Genomic DNA, 15,300 nt, shown 5'->3' with positions numbered 1-15,300 from the left:
GTAATTTTTCAAATATTCTTAGAAAAGGGAAGAGGCCAAAAAAGGCAAAAGTGCCCAGGTCCCATAAACATCATCATGTGCTCCTGAAGCTGCTCCAGAATTCCTGACCCACAGAAACTTGGAGATAATAAACACTTGTGATTGTAAGCTATTAAATTTGGGGGTGATTTGTTACAGCTTCGTATACTGGCTTTGTGAATATTTTAGGGCAGAGCATAAGCACTGCAGACAGGGAAGAGCAGGTGCAAAGACATCATCTTGGCGTGCTCCAAATGAACAGAAAAAGAGTTGTTTAACCTCTTTCAGCCTTCATCTTCTGGCCTGGAAGATGGGCCGATGATCGTCACATCTCATTGTGTGGCTGTTGGGATTAAATGAACCTTATCTGGCACAAAGCAAGCACCGAATCCCGTGCTGGTGTCCCCTCTCTCCAGCAGGTGTGGGGTCCCGAGGAGGCTGTGTTCTGGTTGTCAGCGGACTCTGGCAGCTTCTGACACAGGTTTCTTCGGTCTCACCTATCTTCATTTGCGTTAATAGCACCTGGGGAGCACTCACCGTGAGCTAGAGATGTTTCTAGGTGCTTTGTAGGTGTGCACATGTGCAATGTCTTATTGTTTGCTAGGATAACTCAGCCTCCTCTTGGCCTTTCTTCCCCATCCCACGCCTTGCCTGGGCCCCATACCTGAAGGCCTGAGCCATCCTAGCACCAGAGCCCTCAGGTTTCTTGTGCCTGCGATCTGCACCAATGTGCCCAGCAGCTGGAGGCGGGGGGCGGGGTTGGGGTGCAGAGAGACTTCTAGGCAGGACTCTGAGGTGGGAGAAGTAGGTGTTCCACAGACCAGGATGGGAGGAGCTCAGGCTTTGCAGCTCTGCCCACAAGATCTGCCTTCCTTTCCCAGCACCCACTTGCTCATTTACCCAGATGCAGTCAGAGTCTTCTGTAATCCTGGAAGATTCCTGATTGTGAGGCACAGTCCTTACTTTCCCCCTAAAAGCCTATCATTTACACACACATCTACCCGTGCTCTGCTGAGGTAGGGAAGAGCCCTCCCTCACCACTGTCAGGGCATAAGAGACAAAGCAAGGCCATAGCCCAGGGGCTCAGGAACGGCAGTGGGGGGCGGGAGAGGGGGCATTACTTCTCCACGTGTGCGTGCACACACAGACACACACACACACACACACACACACACCTTGAAGCCTGAAGCCTGAACTCTCCCCTTCCTTAGGAAGTCTTTCACCCAGATTCACAGACAGGTTAGGAGCATGAGGATGAGCAGTCCCTGGGCTGGCTGGGTGTAGGAGGGGTATCCATCACTCCCTCCCCTACTCGCTGCCCCTGCCAAGTAGACACACCGTGATCTATGATGGCAGTAATAATAATGGCAACAAGCGGTGGTGGCAGAGTGCGTCCTCTGGGCCAGGGCTCTGCATGCATTCATTCACACAGCATCATGTATTCAGTCTTCACATGGAGAAGATAGCACTGTTACCTCCGAGGATGAGCCGAGAGCACAGAAAGGTGAAGTCACTTGCCCAGGGTCACACAGGGAGAAAGTGGGATTCAAATCTAAGCAATCCACCTGCAGAGCCGGGGCTCATGGCACTGAACCATACAATCCTGCTTGTCTTGCCCATCCAGGTCACAGACACCTGGACCTAAGGGCAGCCAATCATCACGAGGAGGAGCTGGGCCAATCAGTCACTCCTTCAGCTAGACTGGGAGCAGTGGGCGCAGGGGCCAGGAGGAGAGACTGAGCTCCACTGTGGAGTAGAGCGGGCAGAATAGCCTTGGAGACCAGGTGTAAGAGAGAACAGAGCAACCATGCAGAGAAATGCCAAGCCGAGATGCCCAAGAAGCTCCCGGGAGAGAGGCCAGAGCCCATCTCAGTCCTGCTGGCTCCCAAGCTGCAGGCCGCCAGAAACCTGCTGGTCCAGTGGCTCCTGCCCTGGGAGATGTGGAAGTCCTGCCGCACCTACAGTGTGTCCCTTTCATGGGACAAGCTTTAAAAGGTCTCCCATCCTGGCTATCAGAAGAGTTCTGGTCAGAACATACTGTGTGACCTTAGGCAAGTTACTTAACCTCTCTGTGTTTCAGACTCCTCCAGGAAATGAGATTTTGTGAGAATTCAAATTGATGCTGTATATGAAGCAGCTTAGGAGACTTACCAGCATGTAACAGATGTGAAGTAAGTTGTAGATATTTCCGGTGCTTCCCCTCCCCCCACCACCCCCCACCCAGGCATCCTCACCCCTCCTAGTGGACTGAATCTTGAGTGCACACAGTGTAGACTCAGGTTGAGGCCCTGGTGACATGGCCAATGGGGACCTAGGTGAATGATACTGACCCGACTGGCTTTACTCGAGTGCCAGAGGGCCCTCATATGAGAACACTGCCGTGGGGGCCTGCATCAATATTCCGCACCCCAGTTCCCCTCTGGGGCCCTGACCTCTCCCCTCATTAACCCCCTTCCCTGCCCCCAACCAACAGCTGCAATCTGCTGTTGGTTGTGGGTTTTTTATAATAAACTTTTTATTTTGGAAGAATCTAAAAACTACAAAGATAGTACAAATAGCTCCTGTATACCTTCTACTGATAACATCTCACATAGCCATGGTACATTTATAGAACTAAGAGATTACCATTGACACAATAACTATAAACCAAACTCCAGATAAATCCAGAAGCATGCTAGAGAGGCATACTGCTGGGGGTGCGGAGGGGCGGGATGCAGAGGTGCCCTCAGTTCCAACAGGGGAGGGAGGGGCCCCGTGCGAGCTGACTGGAAGGATCTGTCACACCTGCTCCCTTTTCCTCCCTCACATCTACAGAAGTCACTGCTCTTCCCTAGGTCCCCACCTTCACTCAGACGGGAAGCAGCTCTGATGCAGGGTTTGTGTGCTGAAGGCCTGTTTCCAGGGACTTTCTCAGTGAGGGAGAAGGTCCACCATGGAATGGGTGAAGAGCATGCACTCTGGACACAGACAAACAGAGGCCAAATCCCAGCTTTGTTGCTGTGTGACTCTGAGCAGGTGACTTAACCTTTCTTTCCCTTCAACTTTCCTGCTCTTTCCCTCCATCTCTGCTTCAGACCCTGCATCTTGGGCTCTTTCTGTCAGACACAGTCTTCCCAAGTCTAGTTTCTCTCTCCTCAGCCTCTTTCAGCCTTGGTGCTCCCCCACCCCAAACCCCTTGGAGTCCCATTAATTTTGAAAGGCTGTCTGTATGGATTGCCGCCTGGCCCAGTCCTGGGGCTCAGAGAGCTGTGTAATTATCCACTTGGAGCTGAGGGGAAGCGATAACCAGTTCTCCCTCCCTTCTTCCCTGCCTGCCTCGCTATTCCATTTCGCTCAAACATCCCCAGGGAAGCCGATTACAGAGGGGCCCGCTGGGTGAGGAGGGCGGGATCTTCATTACCGTGTGGAAGGTCAGAGAGACTGATTGGGGGGGCATCCCTCCAACTTCCACCAAGCACTAAGGCCACAGTTGGTCTGGACACCCAGGCCTGGCTCCTTTTGTCTGTACTGGGCACCACAGCTTACTCTCTGGATCATCATCTCCAGCTAGGAGCATCCTCCTGCGCTCCAGACTTGTTCAGCCAACTGTCCCCGGACATCTCTCTCCAACTCAACACCTCCAAACTGGATGCACCATCTTCCCCTACCAGACCGGCTTCCCCCAACCTCTCTCTCCTCCCCTTTCCTGCCCCCCCAACCCTGAGCCCCTGAAGGGCCAGCCACCGAGGCTGTCAAGCAAGACACCTGAACAGCATTTCCGTCTCCTCCCTTTGCCTCATTCCCCTTGGCTAATCAGCCACCAGGTCCCCAAAATATCTCCAGCCACAATCCTCTATTTCTCAAATCACCAGGCCCAGGCTCCAGGTGCTAAAAGTGACCTAGGAGTGGACCCCTTCACCTGGACATCCTGTGGTCCCTTCGAACTGGCAATGGCCTGGTCTGACATCATCATCTCCCCACCCTCAAGTTCTCCTGCCTCTACCTGTGGCACCCTAACCCTTCCTAATCACCGATACCAAACCTCTCCCCCTCCTCACTCTTCTCCCACAGATAGCCAGACAGTCTCCGTACTGTGGTAGGAGAATAGACTCTGGGGTCAGTAAGAACTGAGCCACAACCCCAGCTCCATCAATCCCTAACTGTGTGGTCTAGAGCAAATCACTTTATCTCTGACTCTCAGTTTTATCATCTGTAAAATGGAGCTAAGTGGGCTTTGCAGGGCTATTAGGAAGATAAGTTGACAGTGTCCAGGATTACCATCTTAATGACTACAAGGTAGGGGCAGCGCTTGTCAGCTCCAGCTCTTGATGTTACAGGGAATACAGACCCTGTGCTGCCAAATCTTCTGATTTTTCAAGACCTTCCCCCAAAATATGTTTTTATATGGAACCTCCAGATTTTGATATGTTGATAATTAATTGAAATGTTTCTTTAGCACCGTGAAGGCCAAACAAAACATTTGCCTCCAGGTCACCAGTTTGCACTCTCTGATGTATGCGAGGAGTTGAGCCCAGTGAATGCTACATAACAGAGAGTCAATAAACATTAATTCCCTTCTCTGCCCTTCTTATTGATTCTCTCAAAAGAAAAAAGAAATCTCCCCAAGCCATTCCTCCCATTCCACTCCCTTCAGCTTCATCTTCATGCAGCTTTCACTGGCTCTGTGCATCCACAGATCCAGGCAGGGCTCTGAGCACCTCATCCAAGATGCCCTACCTTCCCTGGCACCCTCCCTGGCACCCTCCCTGGCTCACAGGCATGTAACAAAGCTCTTTGCGTGGCTCTGACACTTCGTAGTTGACAGAGCCCTTGCTAGGGTCTGGATGTGTCTCCCAAAATTCATATGTTGGACACTTCATCCCCCATGTATTGGGGGATGGGGCCCTTGAGGAGGTGTTTAGGTAATGAGGGCTCCACCCTCATGAATGGATTAATGACATTATAAAATGGCTTAATAGAGGAAGTTTGACCATTTTGGCCCTTCTGCCTCTGCCACGTGAGGACACGGCATTCCTCCTCTCTGAAGGACACAGTGTTTGAGGCACCATCTTGGGAGCAGAGGCCACATCCTCACGAGAGGCCAACACCTTGGTCTTGGACTTCCCAGCCTACAGAACTGTGAGAAAATAAATACCTGTTCTTTATAAATCACCCAGTCTGTGGTAGTCCATTGCAGTGGCATGAAACAGGCCAAGACAGCCCTCTCCCTCTCATTTTCTCATTTCATCCATGCAACAGCCCTACGAGCTACTTCTTATCACCCCCAACACACAAGTAAGGGAAACAGGGTCCAGAGGGTACAAGTCAGTCAACAAATATTTGTTAAACACCTACTATGCACCAGGCACTATTAAATGGCAAATCCAAGGTTATAGAGAGTATGTTTGGCTGCAGATGGCAGATGCCTAAATTAAACAGGCTAAAACAAAAGGAAAATGCAGTGGTTTATGTGCATGCGGGAAAGAAAACATTATGGCTGGGCTCCCAAGATAGATCAAGCCGGGGACTCCAGAGCCTCCCAAGCACTCGCTTGCTCATCTTTTGTTTCTGTTTCCCTTTCTGCATCAGATTCATTGTCTCACTCAGCAAAGCAGCTTTTTCAAACAGCAAACTGCCGACAATTCCGGAGCCTCACTTCTCACTATGTCTGTCATCAGATAGACACTCTCCCTATCCCATGTTCAAAAGTCCCAGGGAAGACCCCTTGGTAGATCAGCATGGGTTAAGTTGTCACATTGGACCAATCAACTGAGCAAGATCCGTGTGACTGATTAGCTCAGTTAGGGGCCAGTCCCAGCCCTGAGCCAATCAACACTCAATGTGCGAAGATGCGGCTGGTTAGAGTGAGGACAGGCGAATTCCCCAGGAAATGAGATTGCTTCTCTGTTCAAACAAGAGATGTCTTAGTTTGGGCTCTCCCAAAAGCCAAGCCTGAGACAGGATTTGCATGCAAGTTGTTTATTTGGGAGGCCATCCCAGGAAACATCAGCATGGGAATGGGCAGTGAGTCAGAGAAGGGAAGAAAGCTAATGAAGGGTGTTTAATTGCGTGAGTTACCTCCATGGGCAATGGAGCTTAATCCTGCTGGGGACTGCTGGGAAACAGCAGAAAATGGCTTCACAGTCATCTCAATCAAAGGCTGAGGAGGCTGGAGATTTTATACCCTAACTTCTATCAGTGACTTGTTGAGGGCTCTTCCCAGTGGGGCATCAGTTCGCTAGCACTTCCAGCCTACCCCATTTGCAGGCAGAGGCCCAGAAGCCCGGAGAGCCCCAGGCAGAGTGGCAGGTGCTGGCCATTGGACCCTGGTCCTGCTTCTGTAAATCATTGTGCTGTACAAGGTCCTCTTAACCACCGAAATGGAGTATGCCAAGAGGACCTGGGGCTGATACTGATAGCACCTGCTACATGTACTGACCACTTGATGGAACCAGATTTAAAATCCAGAGCTGTCTGGTAACTTTCAGTAAGTCATGTGGTCCCCACAGTGGACCATGACTCAGCAGAGATGCTGAGCATCCAGGCAAGAGCCCAACAGGAAGGTCCTTGGCCTTGGAACTCTTGGCTAGCAAGGGGAAAGGTGGCAGCCAGTGGCCAAAGCTTCAAGAACTGCTCATAAGCCCTCAATACTCTAAAAGGGAGGCCCCAAATGGAACTGAGACAACCTGCCCAGAGACAACAAAACACTGTGTGAATGAGACCAGCGATTCAGCTTTAGTGTGGGCCGGGCTGGAGGGATGAAGATACCTAGAAGCATTGGGCCCCAGTCTTAGGAATGGTGAGCCTCTCCATGACCCAGCTCACACAGAGCCTCAGAAATCATAGGGAGAGACCAAGGGGCACATTCCAGTTTCAGCCCCCTTGGGCTGAGCTTGGAAGCATGGGCAGAGCTGGTGGAGTAGGTCTAGAGGCCCAGGAAGGGAGGCATATCATAGGGGAAGAGCATGACCATTCGTCCCAGGGGAGAAACAAATGTCCACCCAACAGGTCAGAGAGCAACAGCCCACAGAGTGGAAGAAAATGAATGTGTGGGACATGCCAACTGTAAATCACCATGTTTACATACATCCTCTCAAGCACTCCTCACAACAGCACCCCCCCACCAACCCTTCCACATTCTAAAGAAAGGAAACTAAGTCTCAGAGAGAAGAAATGAGTTGACCAAGGCCACATAGCTAGGGAGTAGAAATGGGGTTTGAGCCCAGGTCTGTGTAGATTCTGCCCATCACACAACTCTTTCCCTGTTTTCCAGGTTTGCCTCTTCTCTGTCATGCCCACCTTCCACCCCTCCCACCTCCAGCTCACTCCTGGATTTCCAGCATCCCCCAAGTCCCATCCCTTAGTAAAAGAACAGTCATGAAGCCTCCATTGAAACCTCTCAGTTGATAATAAACCCACTCTCATGATAACAAACCCACTCCCATGATAATGATGTTCATCTAACTAACCTAATTACTTCTTAAAGTCCCACCTCCCAACACTGTTGCATTGGGGGTTAAGTTTCAGTACGTGAGAATACTGGGGGACACATTCCAAGCATAGCAGGGGGAGTGAGTGGGAAACGTGGTGCATAGGTTCGTACAGATGTGTTTGGAGTTAATGAGTTCAGTGCTATGTGTGCCGAGTAGGCGCCACTTGAACTATCCAGGGCCACGAGGTGGCAGCAATAGTTGGAGTCCTCAGCCCCAAGCTGGTGGTAGGAGCCACAGCCTGTGGAGAGTGCACTGAGAGAAGAGAATCCAGCAGAGCTCTGGAGAGTGCTGGCATTTTAGGAAGCAGGCAGAGGGTTACTGGCAGAGGAGAAAGCTCCAGGCCTCAATTTACATCTTACTCTTTTGGAAAGGCTTTCCCTGCCTCCTGAAACTAGGTCTGGTTCTCCATTTTACATTCTCTAGGCACTGTGCTTCTCCTTTGTGTCTATCAAAATTGTATTTTTAGAGTTATTGGTGTGTGTGTGTATTTAATGTCTTATTTCCTCCTTTGACTGTAATCTTCAAGAGGACCATGCCCAGAGGTTGAACCATGAGAATCATGCTTACTGATCTATTTCCACCACCAGGCACAACATGTGGCACATAGTAGGTGCTTAATGAATATTTGACGATGAGTAAATGATTCTGTTTATCAAGCATAAGGGAGCCAACAGTGTGGCCAAATCCTTGGGTATGAAGATGTTGAAGCATTACAGTGTTAAGAGCACCGGCTCCGGAGCTCAGCTACCTGAATTCCAACCCCAGCTCTCCTGATTACTGATTGTGCAAGCCCAGGCAAGTTTCTTAGCCTCTCTGGGCCTCAGTTTTCCCATCTGGAACATGGGGCCATTGGAGTTCCTACCTCATAGGGTTATTTCTATCAGTGGCCCAACCACCTATCAAATCACCAAAATCAGTAACCTGTGAACCATCCTAGGTCAGCCTCCTGCCTCACACCCTACATCCAATCAGTCCTCCAAAGCTGCCAGCTGTATTTACCAGCTATTTCCCAAATCCAACCCTCTTGCTCATCTCTTGCCTAAATCATTGCAGTAACCTTCATACTGGTCTCACAAGCCCCTCCAGCCTCTTTTCTCAAACAGAGGGAGCTTTCCAAACACACAGTTGATCTTCATTATTCACAGATTCCGTATTGTGCTTTCTCCAGCTCACCACAATTTATGTCTTTTTTTTTTTTTTTTTTTTTTTTTTTTTTTTTTTGAGATGGAGTCTCGCTCTGTCGCCCAGGCTGGAGTGCAGTGGCCGGATCTCAGCTCACTGCAAGCTCCGCCTCCCAGGTTTACACCATTCTCCTGCCTCAACCTCCCAAGTAGCTGGGACTACAGGCGCCCGCCACCTCGCCCGGCTAGTTTTTTGTATTTTTTAGTAGAGACAGGGTTTCACCGTGTTAGCCAGTATGGTCTCGATCTCCTGACCTCGTGATCCGCCCGTCTCGGCCTCCCAAAGTGCTGGGATTACAGGCTTGAGCCACCACACCCAGCCCACAATTTATTTCTAATCCAAAATTTACACTTAAGACACTTTCATGGCCATTTATAACATAAACAGAGTGGCAAGAATTTGAGTCTCCCAATGCACATGTTCCCAGCTGTGGCTGAACAAGGTGACATTCTGCCTTCCCCTTTCAGCTCTAATACTATAAACATATGTTCTACTGGAGGTCTACTTACTGCCATGTTTTTCTCATTTCTTGCTTTTTGCTGGGGTTTTGCTGTTTGAAATGGCCCTGAGTATAGTGCTGAAGTGCTATCTAGTGTTTCTTTTTTTTTTTTTTTTTTTGAGACGGAGCTCGTTCTGTGACCCAGGCTGGAGTGCAGTGGCCGGATCTCAGTTCACTGCAAGCTCCACCTCCCGGGTTCACGCCATTCTCCTGCCTCAGCCTCCTGAGTAGCTGGGACTACAGGCGCCCGCCACCTCGCCCGGCTAGTTCTTTGTATTTTTTAGTACAGACGGGGTTTCACTGTGTTAGCCAGGATGGTCTCTATCTCCTGACCTCGTGATCTGCCCGTCTCGGCCTCCCAAAGTGCTGGGATTACAGGCTTGAGCCACCGCGCCCAGCCGCCATCTAGTGTTTCTAAGCACACGAAGACTATAATGGGCCTTATGGAAAAAATATGTGCGTTAGACAAGCTTCATTCAGTCGAGTTATAGTGGTGTTGGCTATGAGTCCAATATTAATGAGTCAACAATATATATTAAACAAGGTGTCTTCAGAAACACACATAAAACAGACTTCTATATTGATCAGTTGATAACCACATTGCAAACAGAAGCTTGCAGGAACCTAACCTCATATGTCCTCTAGGAAGAATGCTTCAATATGTACTAACTTGGTGTTCCTGGTGACTTATAGAATATAACTACCTCGAATAATGAGAATCAGAGGTACCAATCTGACCATGTCTCTTCCTTTTTTAGAACTCACTCCTGCCTCAGCACAAATGTAAAAATAGAAAAAAGAAAAGAATTCCCTCATGCCTCCCTCTGCACCCAAGATAAATTCAGACTCCTTAGCATGACATTCCAGGTCCTTCATGGTCTGGAAGGTCTTTGCTGACCTTCCAGGCACCTGGCCATGTGGTGCCCCCACCACTACCCAGCCCACTCTCTAATGCTCTTCCATTATCTTTCACAAAGGTCCTCTGCACACTATGTGCCCACTGCCTCAAAGGCTCCTCCTCACTCAGCATCTCTTCTTGGTGAACTCCTATACATCCTTCAAGACCCAGCTTAAATGTTACCTTCCCTGGGTCTCCCTCTGGCAGAACTTAAAACTCCCTTCTCTATCTATGTCTTTTCTAGGACTTCTCCCAATGTTGTAAGTGATCTCTTTATATGCCTCCTCTCTCCTGTACTTGGCAACAGCTTTTTGGAAAGAGCCTGAAGGAGTATAGAAATGTGTGACTCTCTGTAGGGTGTGTGCATTTCACACACCATTCATTCAATAAGTACAAATTGAAGCCTAACTGGACAAGACACCAGGCACCATTCTAGGCACGAGAGGTAGAGCAGTGAATAAAATAAAGCCACTGCTGCATGTGTGTGCAACACTGTGCCCATAATTGTGGCCTGTGTGTAAGAGTATGCACATGTGAAGCCACATTGTGTTTGCTTGTGGACATGTGGTGTTTGTGGCTGCTGAATACTTTGTTGAATCCTGACCCTATGTGACCTGCTGATACAGGGCGCCTTGGAAGTTAATTAGGCCAACGGACTGTGTCTGTGCACTAACGAGAAGCCTTCCCCAGGCACCCCCACCCACCTTCTCCACCTCTCCTGTGGTTCCTGCCTGGCTTGGGTTTGGCCTTTTTAACCCAAAGACAACATGCATCCAAATGAGATTTTCTCTAGTGAATATGACTCTCTCTCCCTCCCTCCTCCTCTGCCTTCCCTGTATCTCAGAAAGAAAACGCCTAGGAATAAGGAAAAGGGGGAGGAAGAAATATTTTTTTGAGGACATACTATGCGGCAGGCCTGTGCTGGGCAGTTTACACGCATTACAGGCAATTGCAGACAGGGCTTCCCTTGTGCCAGGCACTGTTCTAAGCACTTTACCCCTACGGCTGGGTTAATTCATGCATCCACCCTATGAGGTAGGATTTGTTCTTTTCCCACTTTCACAGAGAAGGCGAGGCATCACACAGTGAGAAAGTGGCAGAGCTGGGATTCAGGCCTCAGCTTCTCCCACACAAGCCCACAGATGGAAGGATGAATAAGGAGTCAGAGTGGACCTGTGCCTCTCCCCTGAGAGGATACCAGGATTTGAGGCTCAGTGCCCTGGGAAGAGTGAACCCCTCAGTTTCCTGAGCCTCATCAGAAGCAGTCTGGGGAGGCTCGGGCCCAGCCAATGGCAGTGCAGGCCCCAACTCCTCCTCCTCCCGGGCTGGGCTGGCACACCCGACAGGCTCTGTCCTGGGAACAGGCTTCAACGGGCTTCCCTGAAAACCTTCCCCGCTTCTGGATATGAAATTCCAGCTGCTTGCTGAGTCCTATTGCCGGCTGCTGGGAGCCAGGAGAGCCCTGAGGAGTAGCCACTCAGGTAAGGGCATCTGTGTCCACATGTGCCCTGCCCCTTGGCATACGTGGCAGGAGGACACTTCTCTGCTGGGGAGTCGGGGGAGGTGGCCTGGACATATCCGCCGCCCTGGGTCCTGGTGGTGGAGGCATAAGGGGCTCTGGGTTCTTTCAGCTCTCCCCAGCCAGGCAAAGGTGGGAGCAGGGAACTGAGTGGGAGAGGAGCTAAGAAGGGGCCAGGCCGGAAACTCAGCAGGCAGGGTAGCTCTGCCTGGGCCTGCAAAGCCCTGCCCCACTCCTCTCCAAGTAGGGATGGGCTGGGTGACAGCCCCTGGGGGCTAAAGGCGGAGCCTCCCTGGGTGTTCCCTGAGAAGCTGCCAGGAGTCTCGCCTACCTTAGACAGGACTGAGAATGCAAGCTGGTGATTCAGATCAGAGGCCCCCCACCCCCCGACCCCCACCTCCACCCATCCGCCGTCCAACCCCCAGCCACCCTCATCCAGGATCCACGCACAACGGGGAGGACAGAATCCGTCTGCACACAAATAGGCAGGCAGCTCATTGAAACTTGAGGAAAGGGTCTGAGGCCTAAGGCTGGGCAGTTCCCGGAGGGTGGGCTCTAGAGCCAGCCTGCCTGGGTTCAAATCCTTGCCCTGCCACTTACTAGCTGTGTGACATTGAACAAGTTAATTAATCCCTCTGTGTTCCTCTTTCCTCATCTGTAAATTGGGAATAAAAAATATGCCCTTTCCTAAGGTTGCTGTGAAGGAATAATGTACTGATTCATGCAAAGAACTTAGAGCGGTTCCCGGCACGGCACGAATGCTTCATGGATATTGGCTGTTATCACTCCTCTGCTTTGTCCCTGTGGAGGCTCGGGACAGCCTGGTGGGCTTCAGCCTGCACCAGCACGGGAAGACCGTCCTGAGCCCTTTAGCGGCTAGGCAGACAGGTTCCTTGGGGCCCCAGGGTGCACCGTTGGTCGAAACCACAGTGCATGGGTCTCAGTGGACACACCCCCATCCCCAGGAGTCAGGCAGAGGACTCGCAGCTGAGGACGTGGGGACCCCTTACTCTGCAGTCACAGTCATTACCTGGAGGTGAATCTGATTCTGTGAGTCCATCAGGCCAAATTCACCAGCAGAAGTGACAGGAGCAGCATTTCCCACTTGATGTCTTGACAAGGCTGTTCCACAAGATGATAAAAGGAGGAAAAGGGCTTCTATGGGCAAAGGAGTTTGGGCAATGCCACATATTTCATACCTCTTTTGGTGAATTTATTAGTGAGCTTCTTAGCACGGTTGAGCTAAAGAACCCTATTTAACTTTACTAAACCCAACGTTTGCCAACTTTTCTTGACACAGAATCCTCTTCTCTCACTTCTCCTATTGCCAACCTATGGGACAGGGTTCCAGGGAACACTGGGAAACACTGGAATACCAGGCTACTCTAGGCAGCCAACTGCATGAGGAGAATTCATTGCTGTCTGCTTTAGCTTTCAGCTGGATTGCACTGGCATGCTTCGGATGAGTGGCACTAAGCAGGACTCTGCCTGGCTAATTACAGAGTGTTAGAGCAGATGGGGGCTTGGGAACAAGGTTCCAGCCTCCTTTCCAGTCCCATCTCTGAGCCAAGAAAAGAACAAAGAGCAGGTTCCCCTGGGGAAGGGGCTGTCTGAGAAGAGGCAGCAATGCTCAGAAAGGAGAGAACCATCTCAAGGCTCAGTCCCTTGAGGAGGAGGGCCAGGGTTGAAATAGAGGGAGCAGGCAGAATGTCCCAACTCCGTAAGTCTTCACTCTGCAGAACCCCAAGACCACAGCCTCAGGCCCTGGGAGGAATGAGTGGCTCCCTGGACCTGCCCTCATCCACTTTTATTGGTAAGAGTTGGGTTCTGGACTTAATTACCTATGCTCAAATCCCAGCTCTGCACCTAATAGTTGTGTAACCTTGTATAATGCCTCTAAACCTCAGCTTCCTCCCTCTATAAAATGGGGACAGTAGTAGAACCTAGTTCCTCTAGTAGTGGTGAGGATGAAATGCGATGACATATTTCTACAAAGTGCTCAGAGTGAGTCTGTGATAAATGTAGGAAATTGTTGTTCTCGTTTCCGTGCAGTAGCAGCTGACGCGTGGGTCCACCATGAACTGGAGTATCTTTGAGGGACTCCTGAGCGGGGTCAACAAGTACTCCACAGCCTTTGGGCGCATCTGGCTGTCTCTGGTCTTCATCTTCCGTGTGCTGGTGTACCTGGTGACAGCCGAGCGTGTGTGGAGTGACGACCACAAGGACTTTGACTGCAACACTCGCCAGCCTGGCTGCTCCAACGTCTGCTTCGATGAGTTCTTCCCCGTGTCCCATGTGCGCCTCTGGGCCCTGCAGCTTATCCTGGTCACGTGCCCCTCCCTGCTCGTGGTCATGCACGTGGCCTACCGGGAGGTTCAGGAGAAGAGGCACCGAGAAGCCCATGGGGAGAACAGTGGGCGCCTCTACCTGAACCCCGGCAAGAAGCGGGGTGGGCTCTGGTGGACATACGTCTGCAGCCTAGTGTTCAAGGCCAGCGTGGACATCGCCTTTCTCTATGTGTTCCACTCACTCTACCCCAAATATATCCTCCCTCCTGTGGTCAAGTGCCACGCAGATCCATGTCCCAATATAGTGGACTGCTTCATCTCCAAACCGTCAGAGAAGAACATTTTCACCCTCTTCATGGTGGCCACAGCTGCCATCTGCATCCTGCTCAACCTCGTGGAGCTCATCTACCTGGTGAGCAAGAGGTGCCACGAGTGCCTGGCAGCAAGGAAAGCCCAAGCCATGTACACAGGTCATCACCCACATGGCACCACCTCTTCCTGCAAACAAGACGACCTCCTTTCGGGTGACCTCATCTTTCTGGGCTCAGACAGTCATCCTCCTCTCTTACCAGACCGCCCCCAAGACCATGTGAAGAAAACCATCTTGTGAGGGGCTGCCTGGACTGGGCTGGCAGGTTGGGCCTGGATGGGGAGGCTCTAAGCCTCTCTCGTAGGTGCAACCTGAGAGTGGGGGAGCTTAGCCGTGAGGTAGGGGCAGGCAAGAGAGAGTATTCAGACACTCTGGGAGCCAATTCCCAGTCCTCCGCTCCAGCCACCTGCCCCAGCTGGACGGCATTGGGCCAGTTCCCCCTCTGCTCTGCAGCTCGGTTTCCTTTTCTAGAATGGAAATAGTGAGGGCCACTGCCCAGGGTTGGAGGGAGGCGGGCATTCATAGAAGAACACACATGCGGGCATCTTCATCATGTCTGGCCCACTGTCAGAGCTTAATAAAAGTCAACTCGTTTGCTGGCTCCAGGTGCCCTCTGGTTGTGCGGCCTTTGTGACCCTCACATGTTCATGGTGTCAATCTCTCTGCCTCTGCAAAGGGCTGCACTTGGTCCAGTCTGATGAGAGGCATCCTCTCTTCCAGAAAGGGGGCCCCCCAGAACTCCAGGGGATGTGCTACTTGCTCATGCTCCCATCTAGCCTTTATGCCCCATGGCAAGTTTAGGCCTGTGGGTTGTCTGCAGAGAGAATAGAGCTTAGTCCACAAGGAGCTGCACGTGGCAGTGGGAAGTTCATGAACTCAGAATGCCTGTGTCGAATCCAAGTTCCACCGGGGCTCTGGGAAAGTAACTTCAGCTTCTCTCCAAAACTGGTTAATAATACCTAGCCTGTGGGGGTGTGCTGAGGACTGATGAGCTCATGGCTGTGGACAGGGTTAGCCAGCTGTAAAAGGACACATAAATGTTAATCATTGGTAT

The 15,300-nt window shown here is 51.0% G+C and overlaps 1 protein-coding gene across 1 annotated transcript; it reads left to right on the top strand.

Moving 5' to 3' along the window:
- Positions 1–11,410: 11,410 nt before the first annotated feature.
- Positions 11,411–14,847, top strand: GJB5 (gap junction protein beta 5). The gene is made up of 2 exons (XM_015438770.4): positions 11,411–11,550; positions 13,641–14,847. Exon 2 carries the CDS (start codon positions 13,665–13,667, stop codon positions 14,484–14,486), a length of 822 nt encoding a protein of 273 aa, XP_015294256.3. The 5' UTR covers positions 11,411–11,550; positions 13,641–13,664; the 3' UTR covers positions 14,487–14,847.
- The last annotated feature ends 453 nt before the right edge of the window (positions 14,848–15,300 follow it).

The sequence above is a fragment of the Macaca fascicularis genome, chromosome 1 (genome assembly GCF_037993035.2).
Source record: "Macaca fascicularis isolate 582-1 chromosome 1, T2T-MFA8v1.1".
NCBI lineage: Eukaryota > Metazoa > Chordata > Mammalia > Primates > Cercopithecidae > Macaca > Macaca fascicularis.
Note: the sequence above shows the minus strand (reverse complement) of the source record. Positions and strands in the feature narration are given on the sequence as shown.

Coding starts and splice junctions, on each gene's coding strand:
- GJB5 (XM_015438770.4), top strand. CDS start 13,665: ATGAACTGGAGTATCTTTGAGGGACTCCTGAGCGGGGTCAACAAGTAC.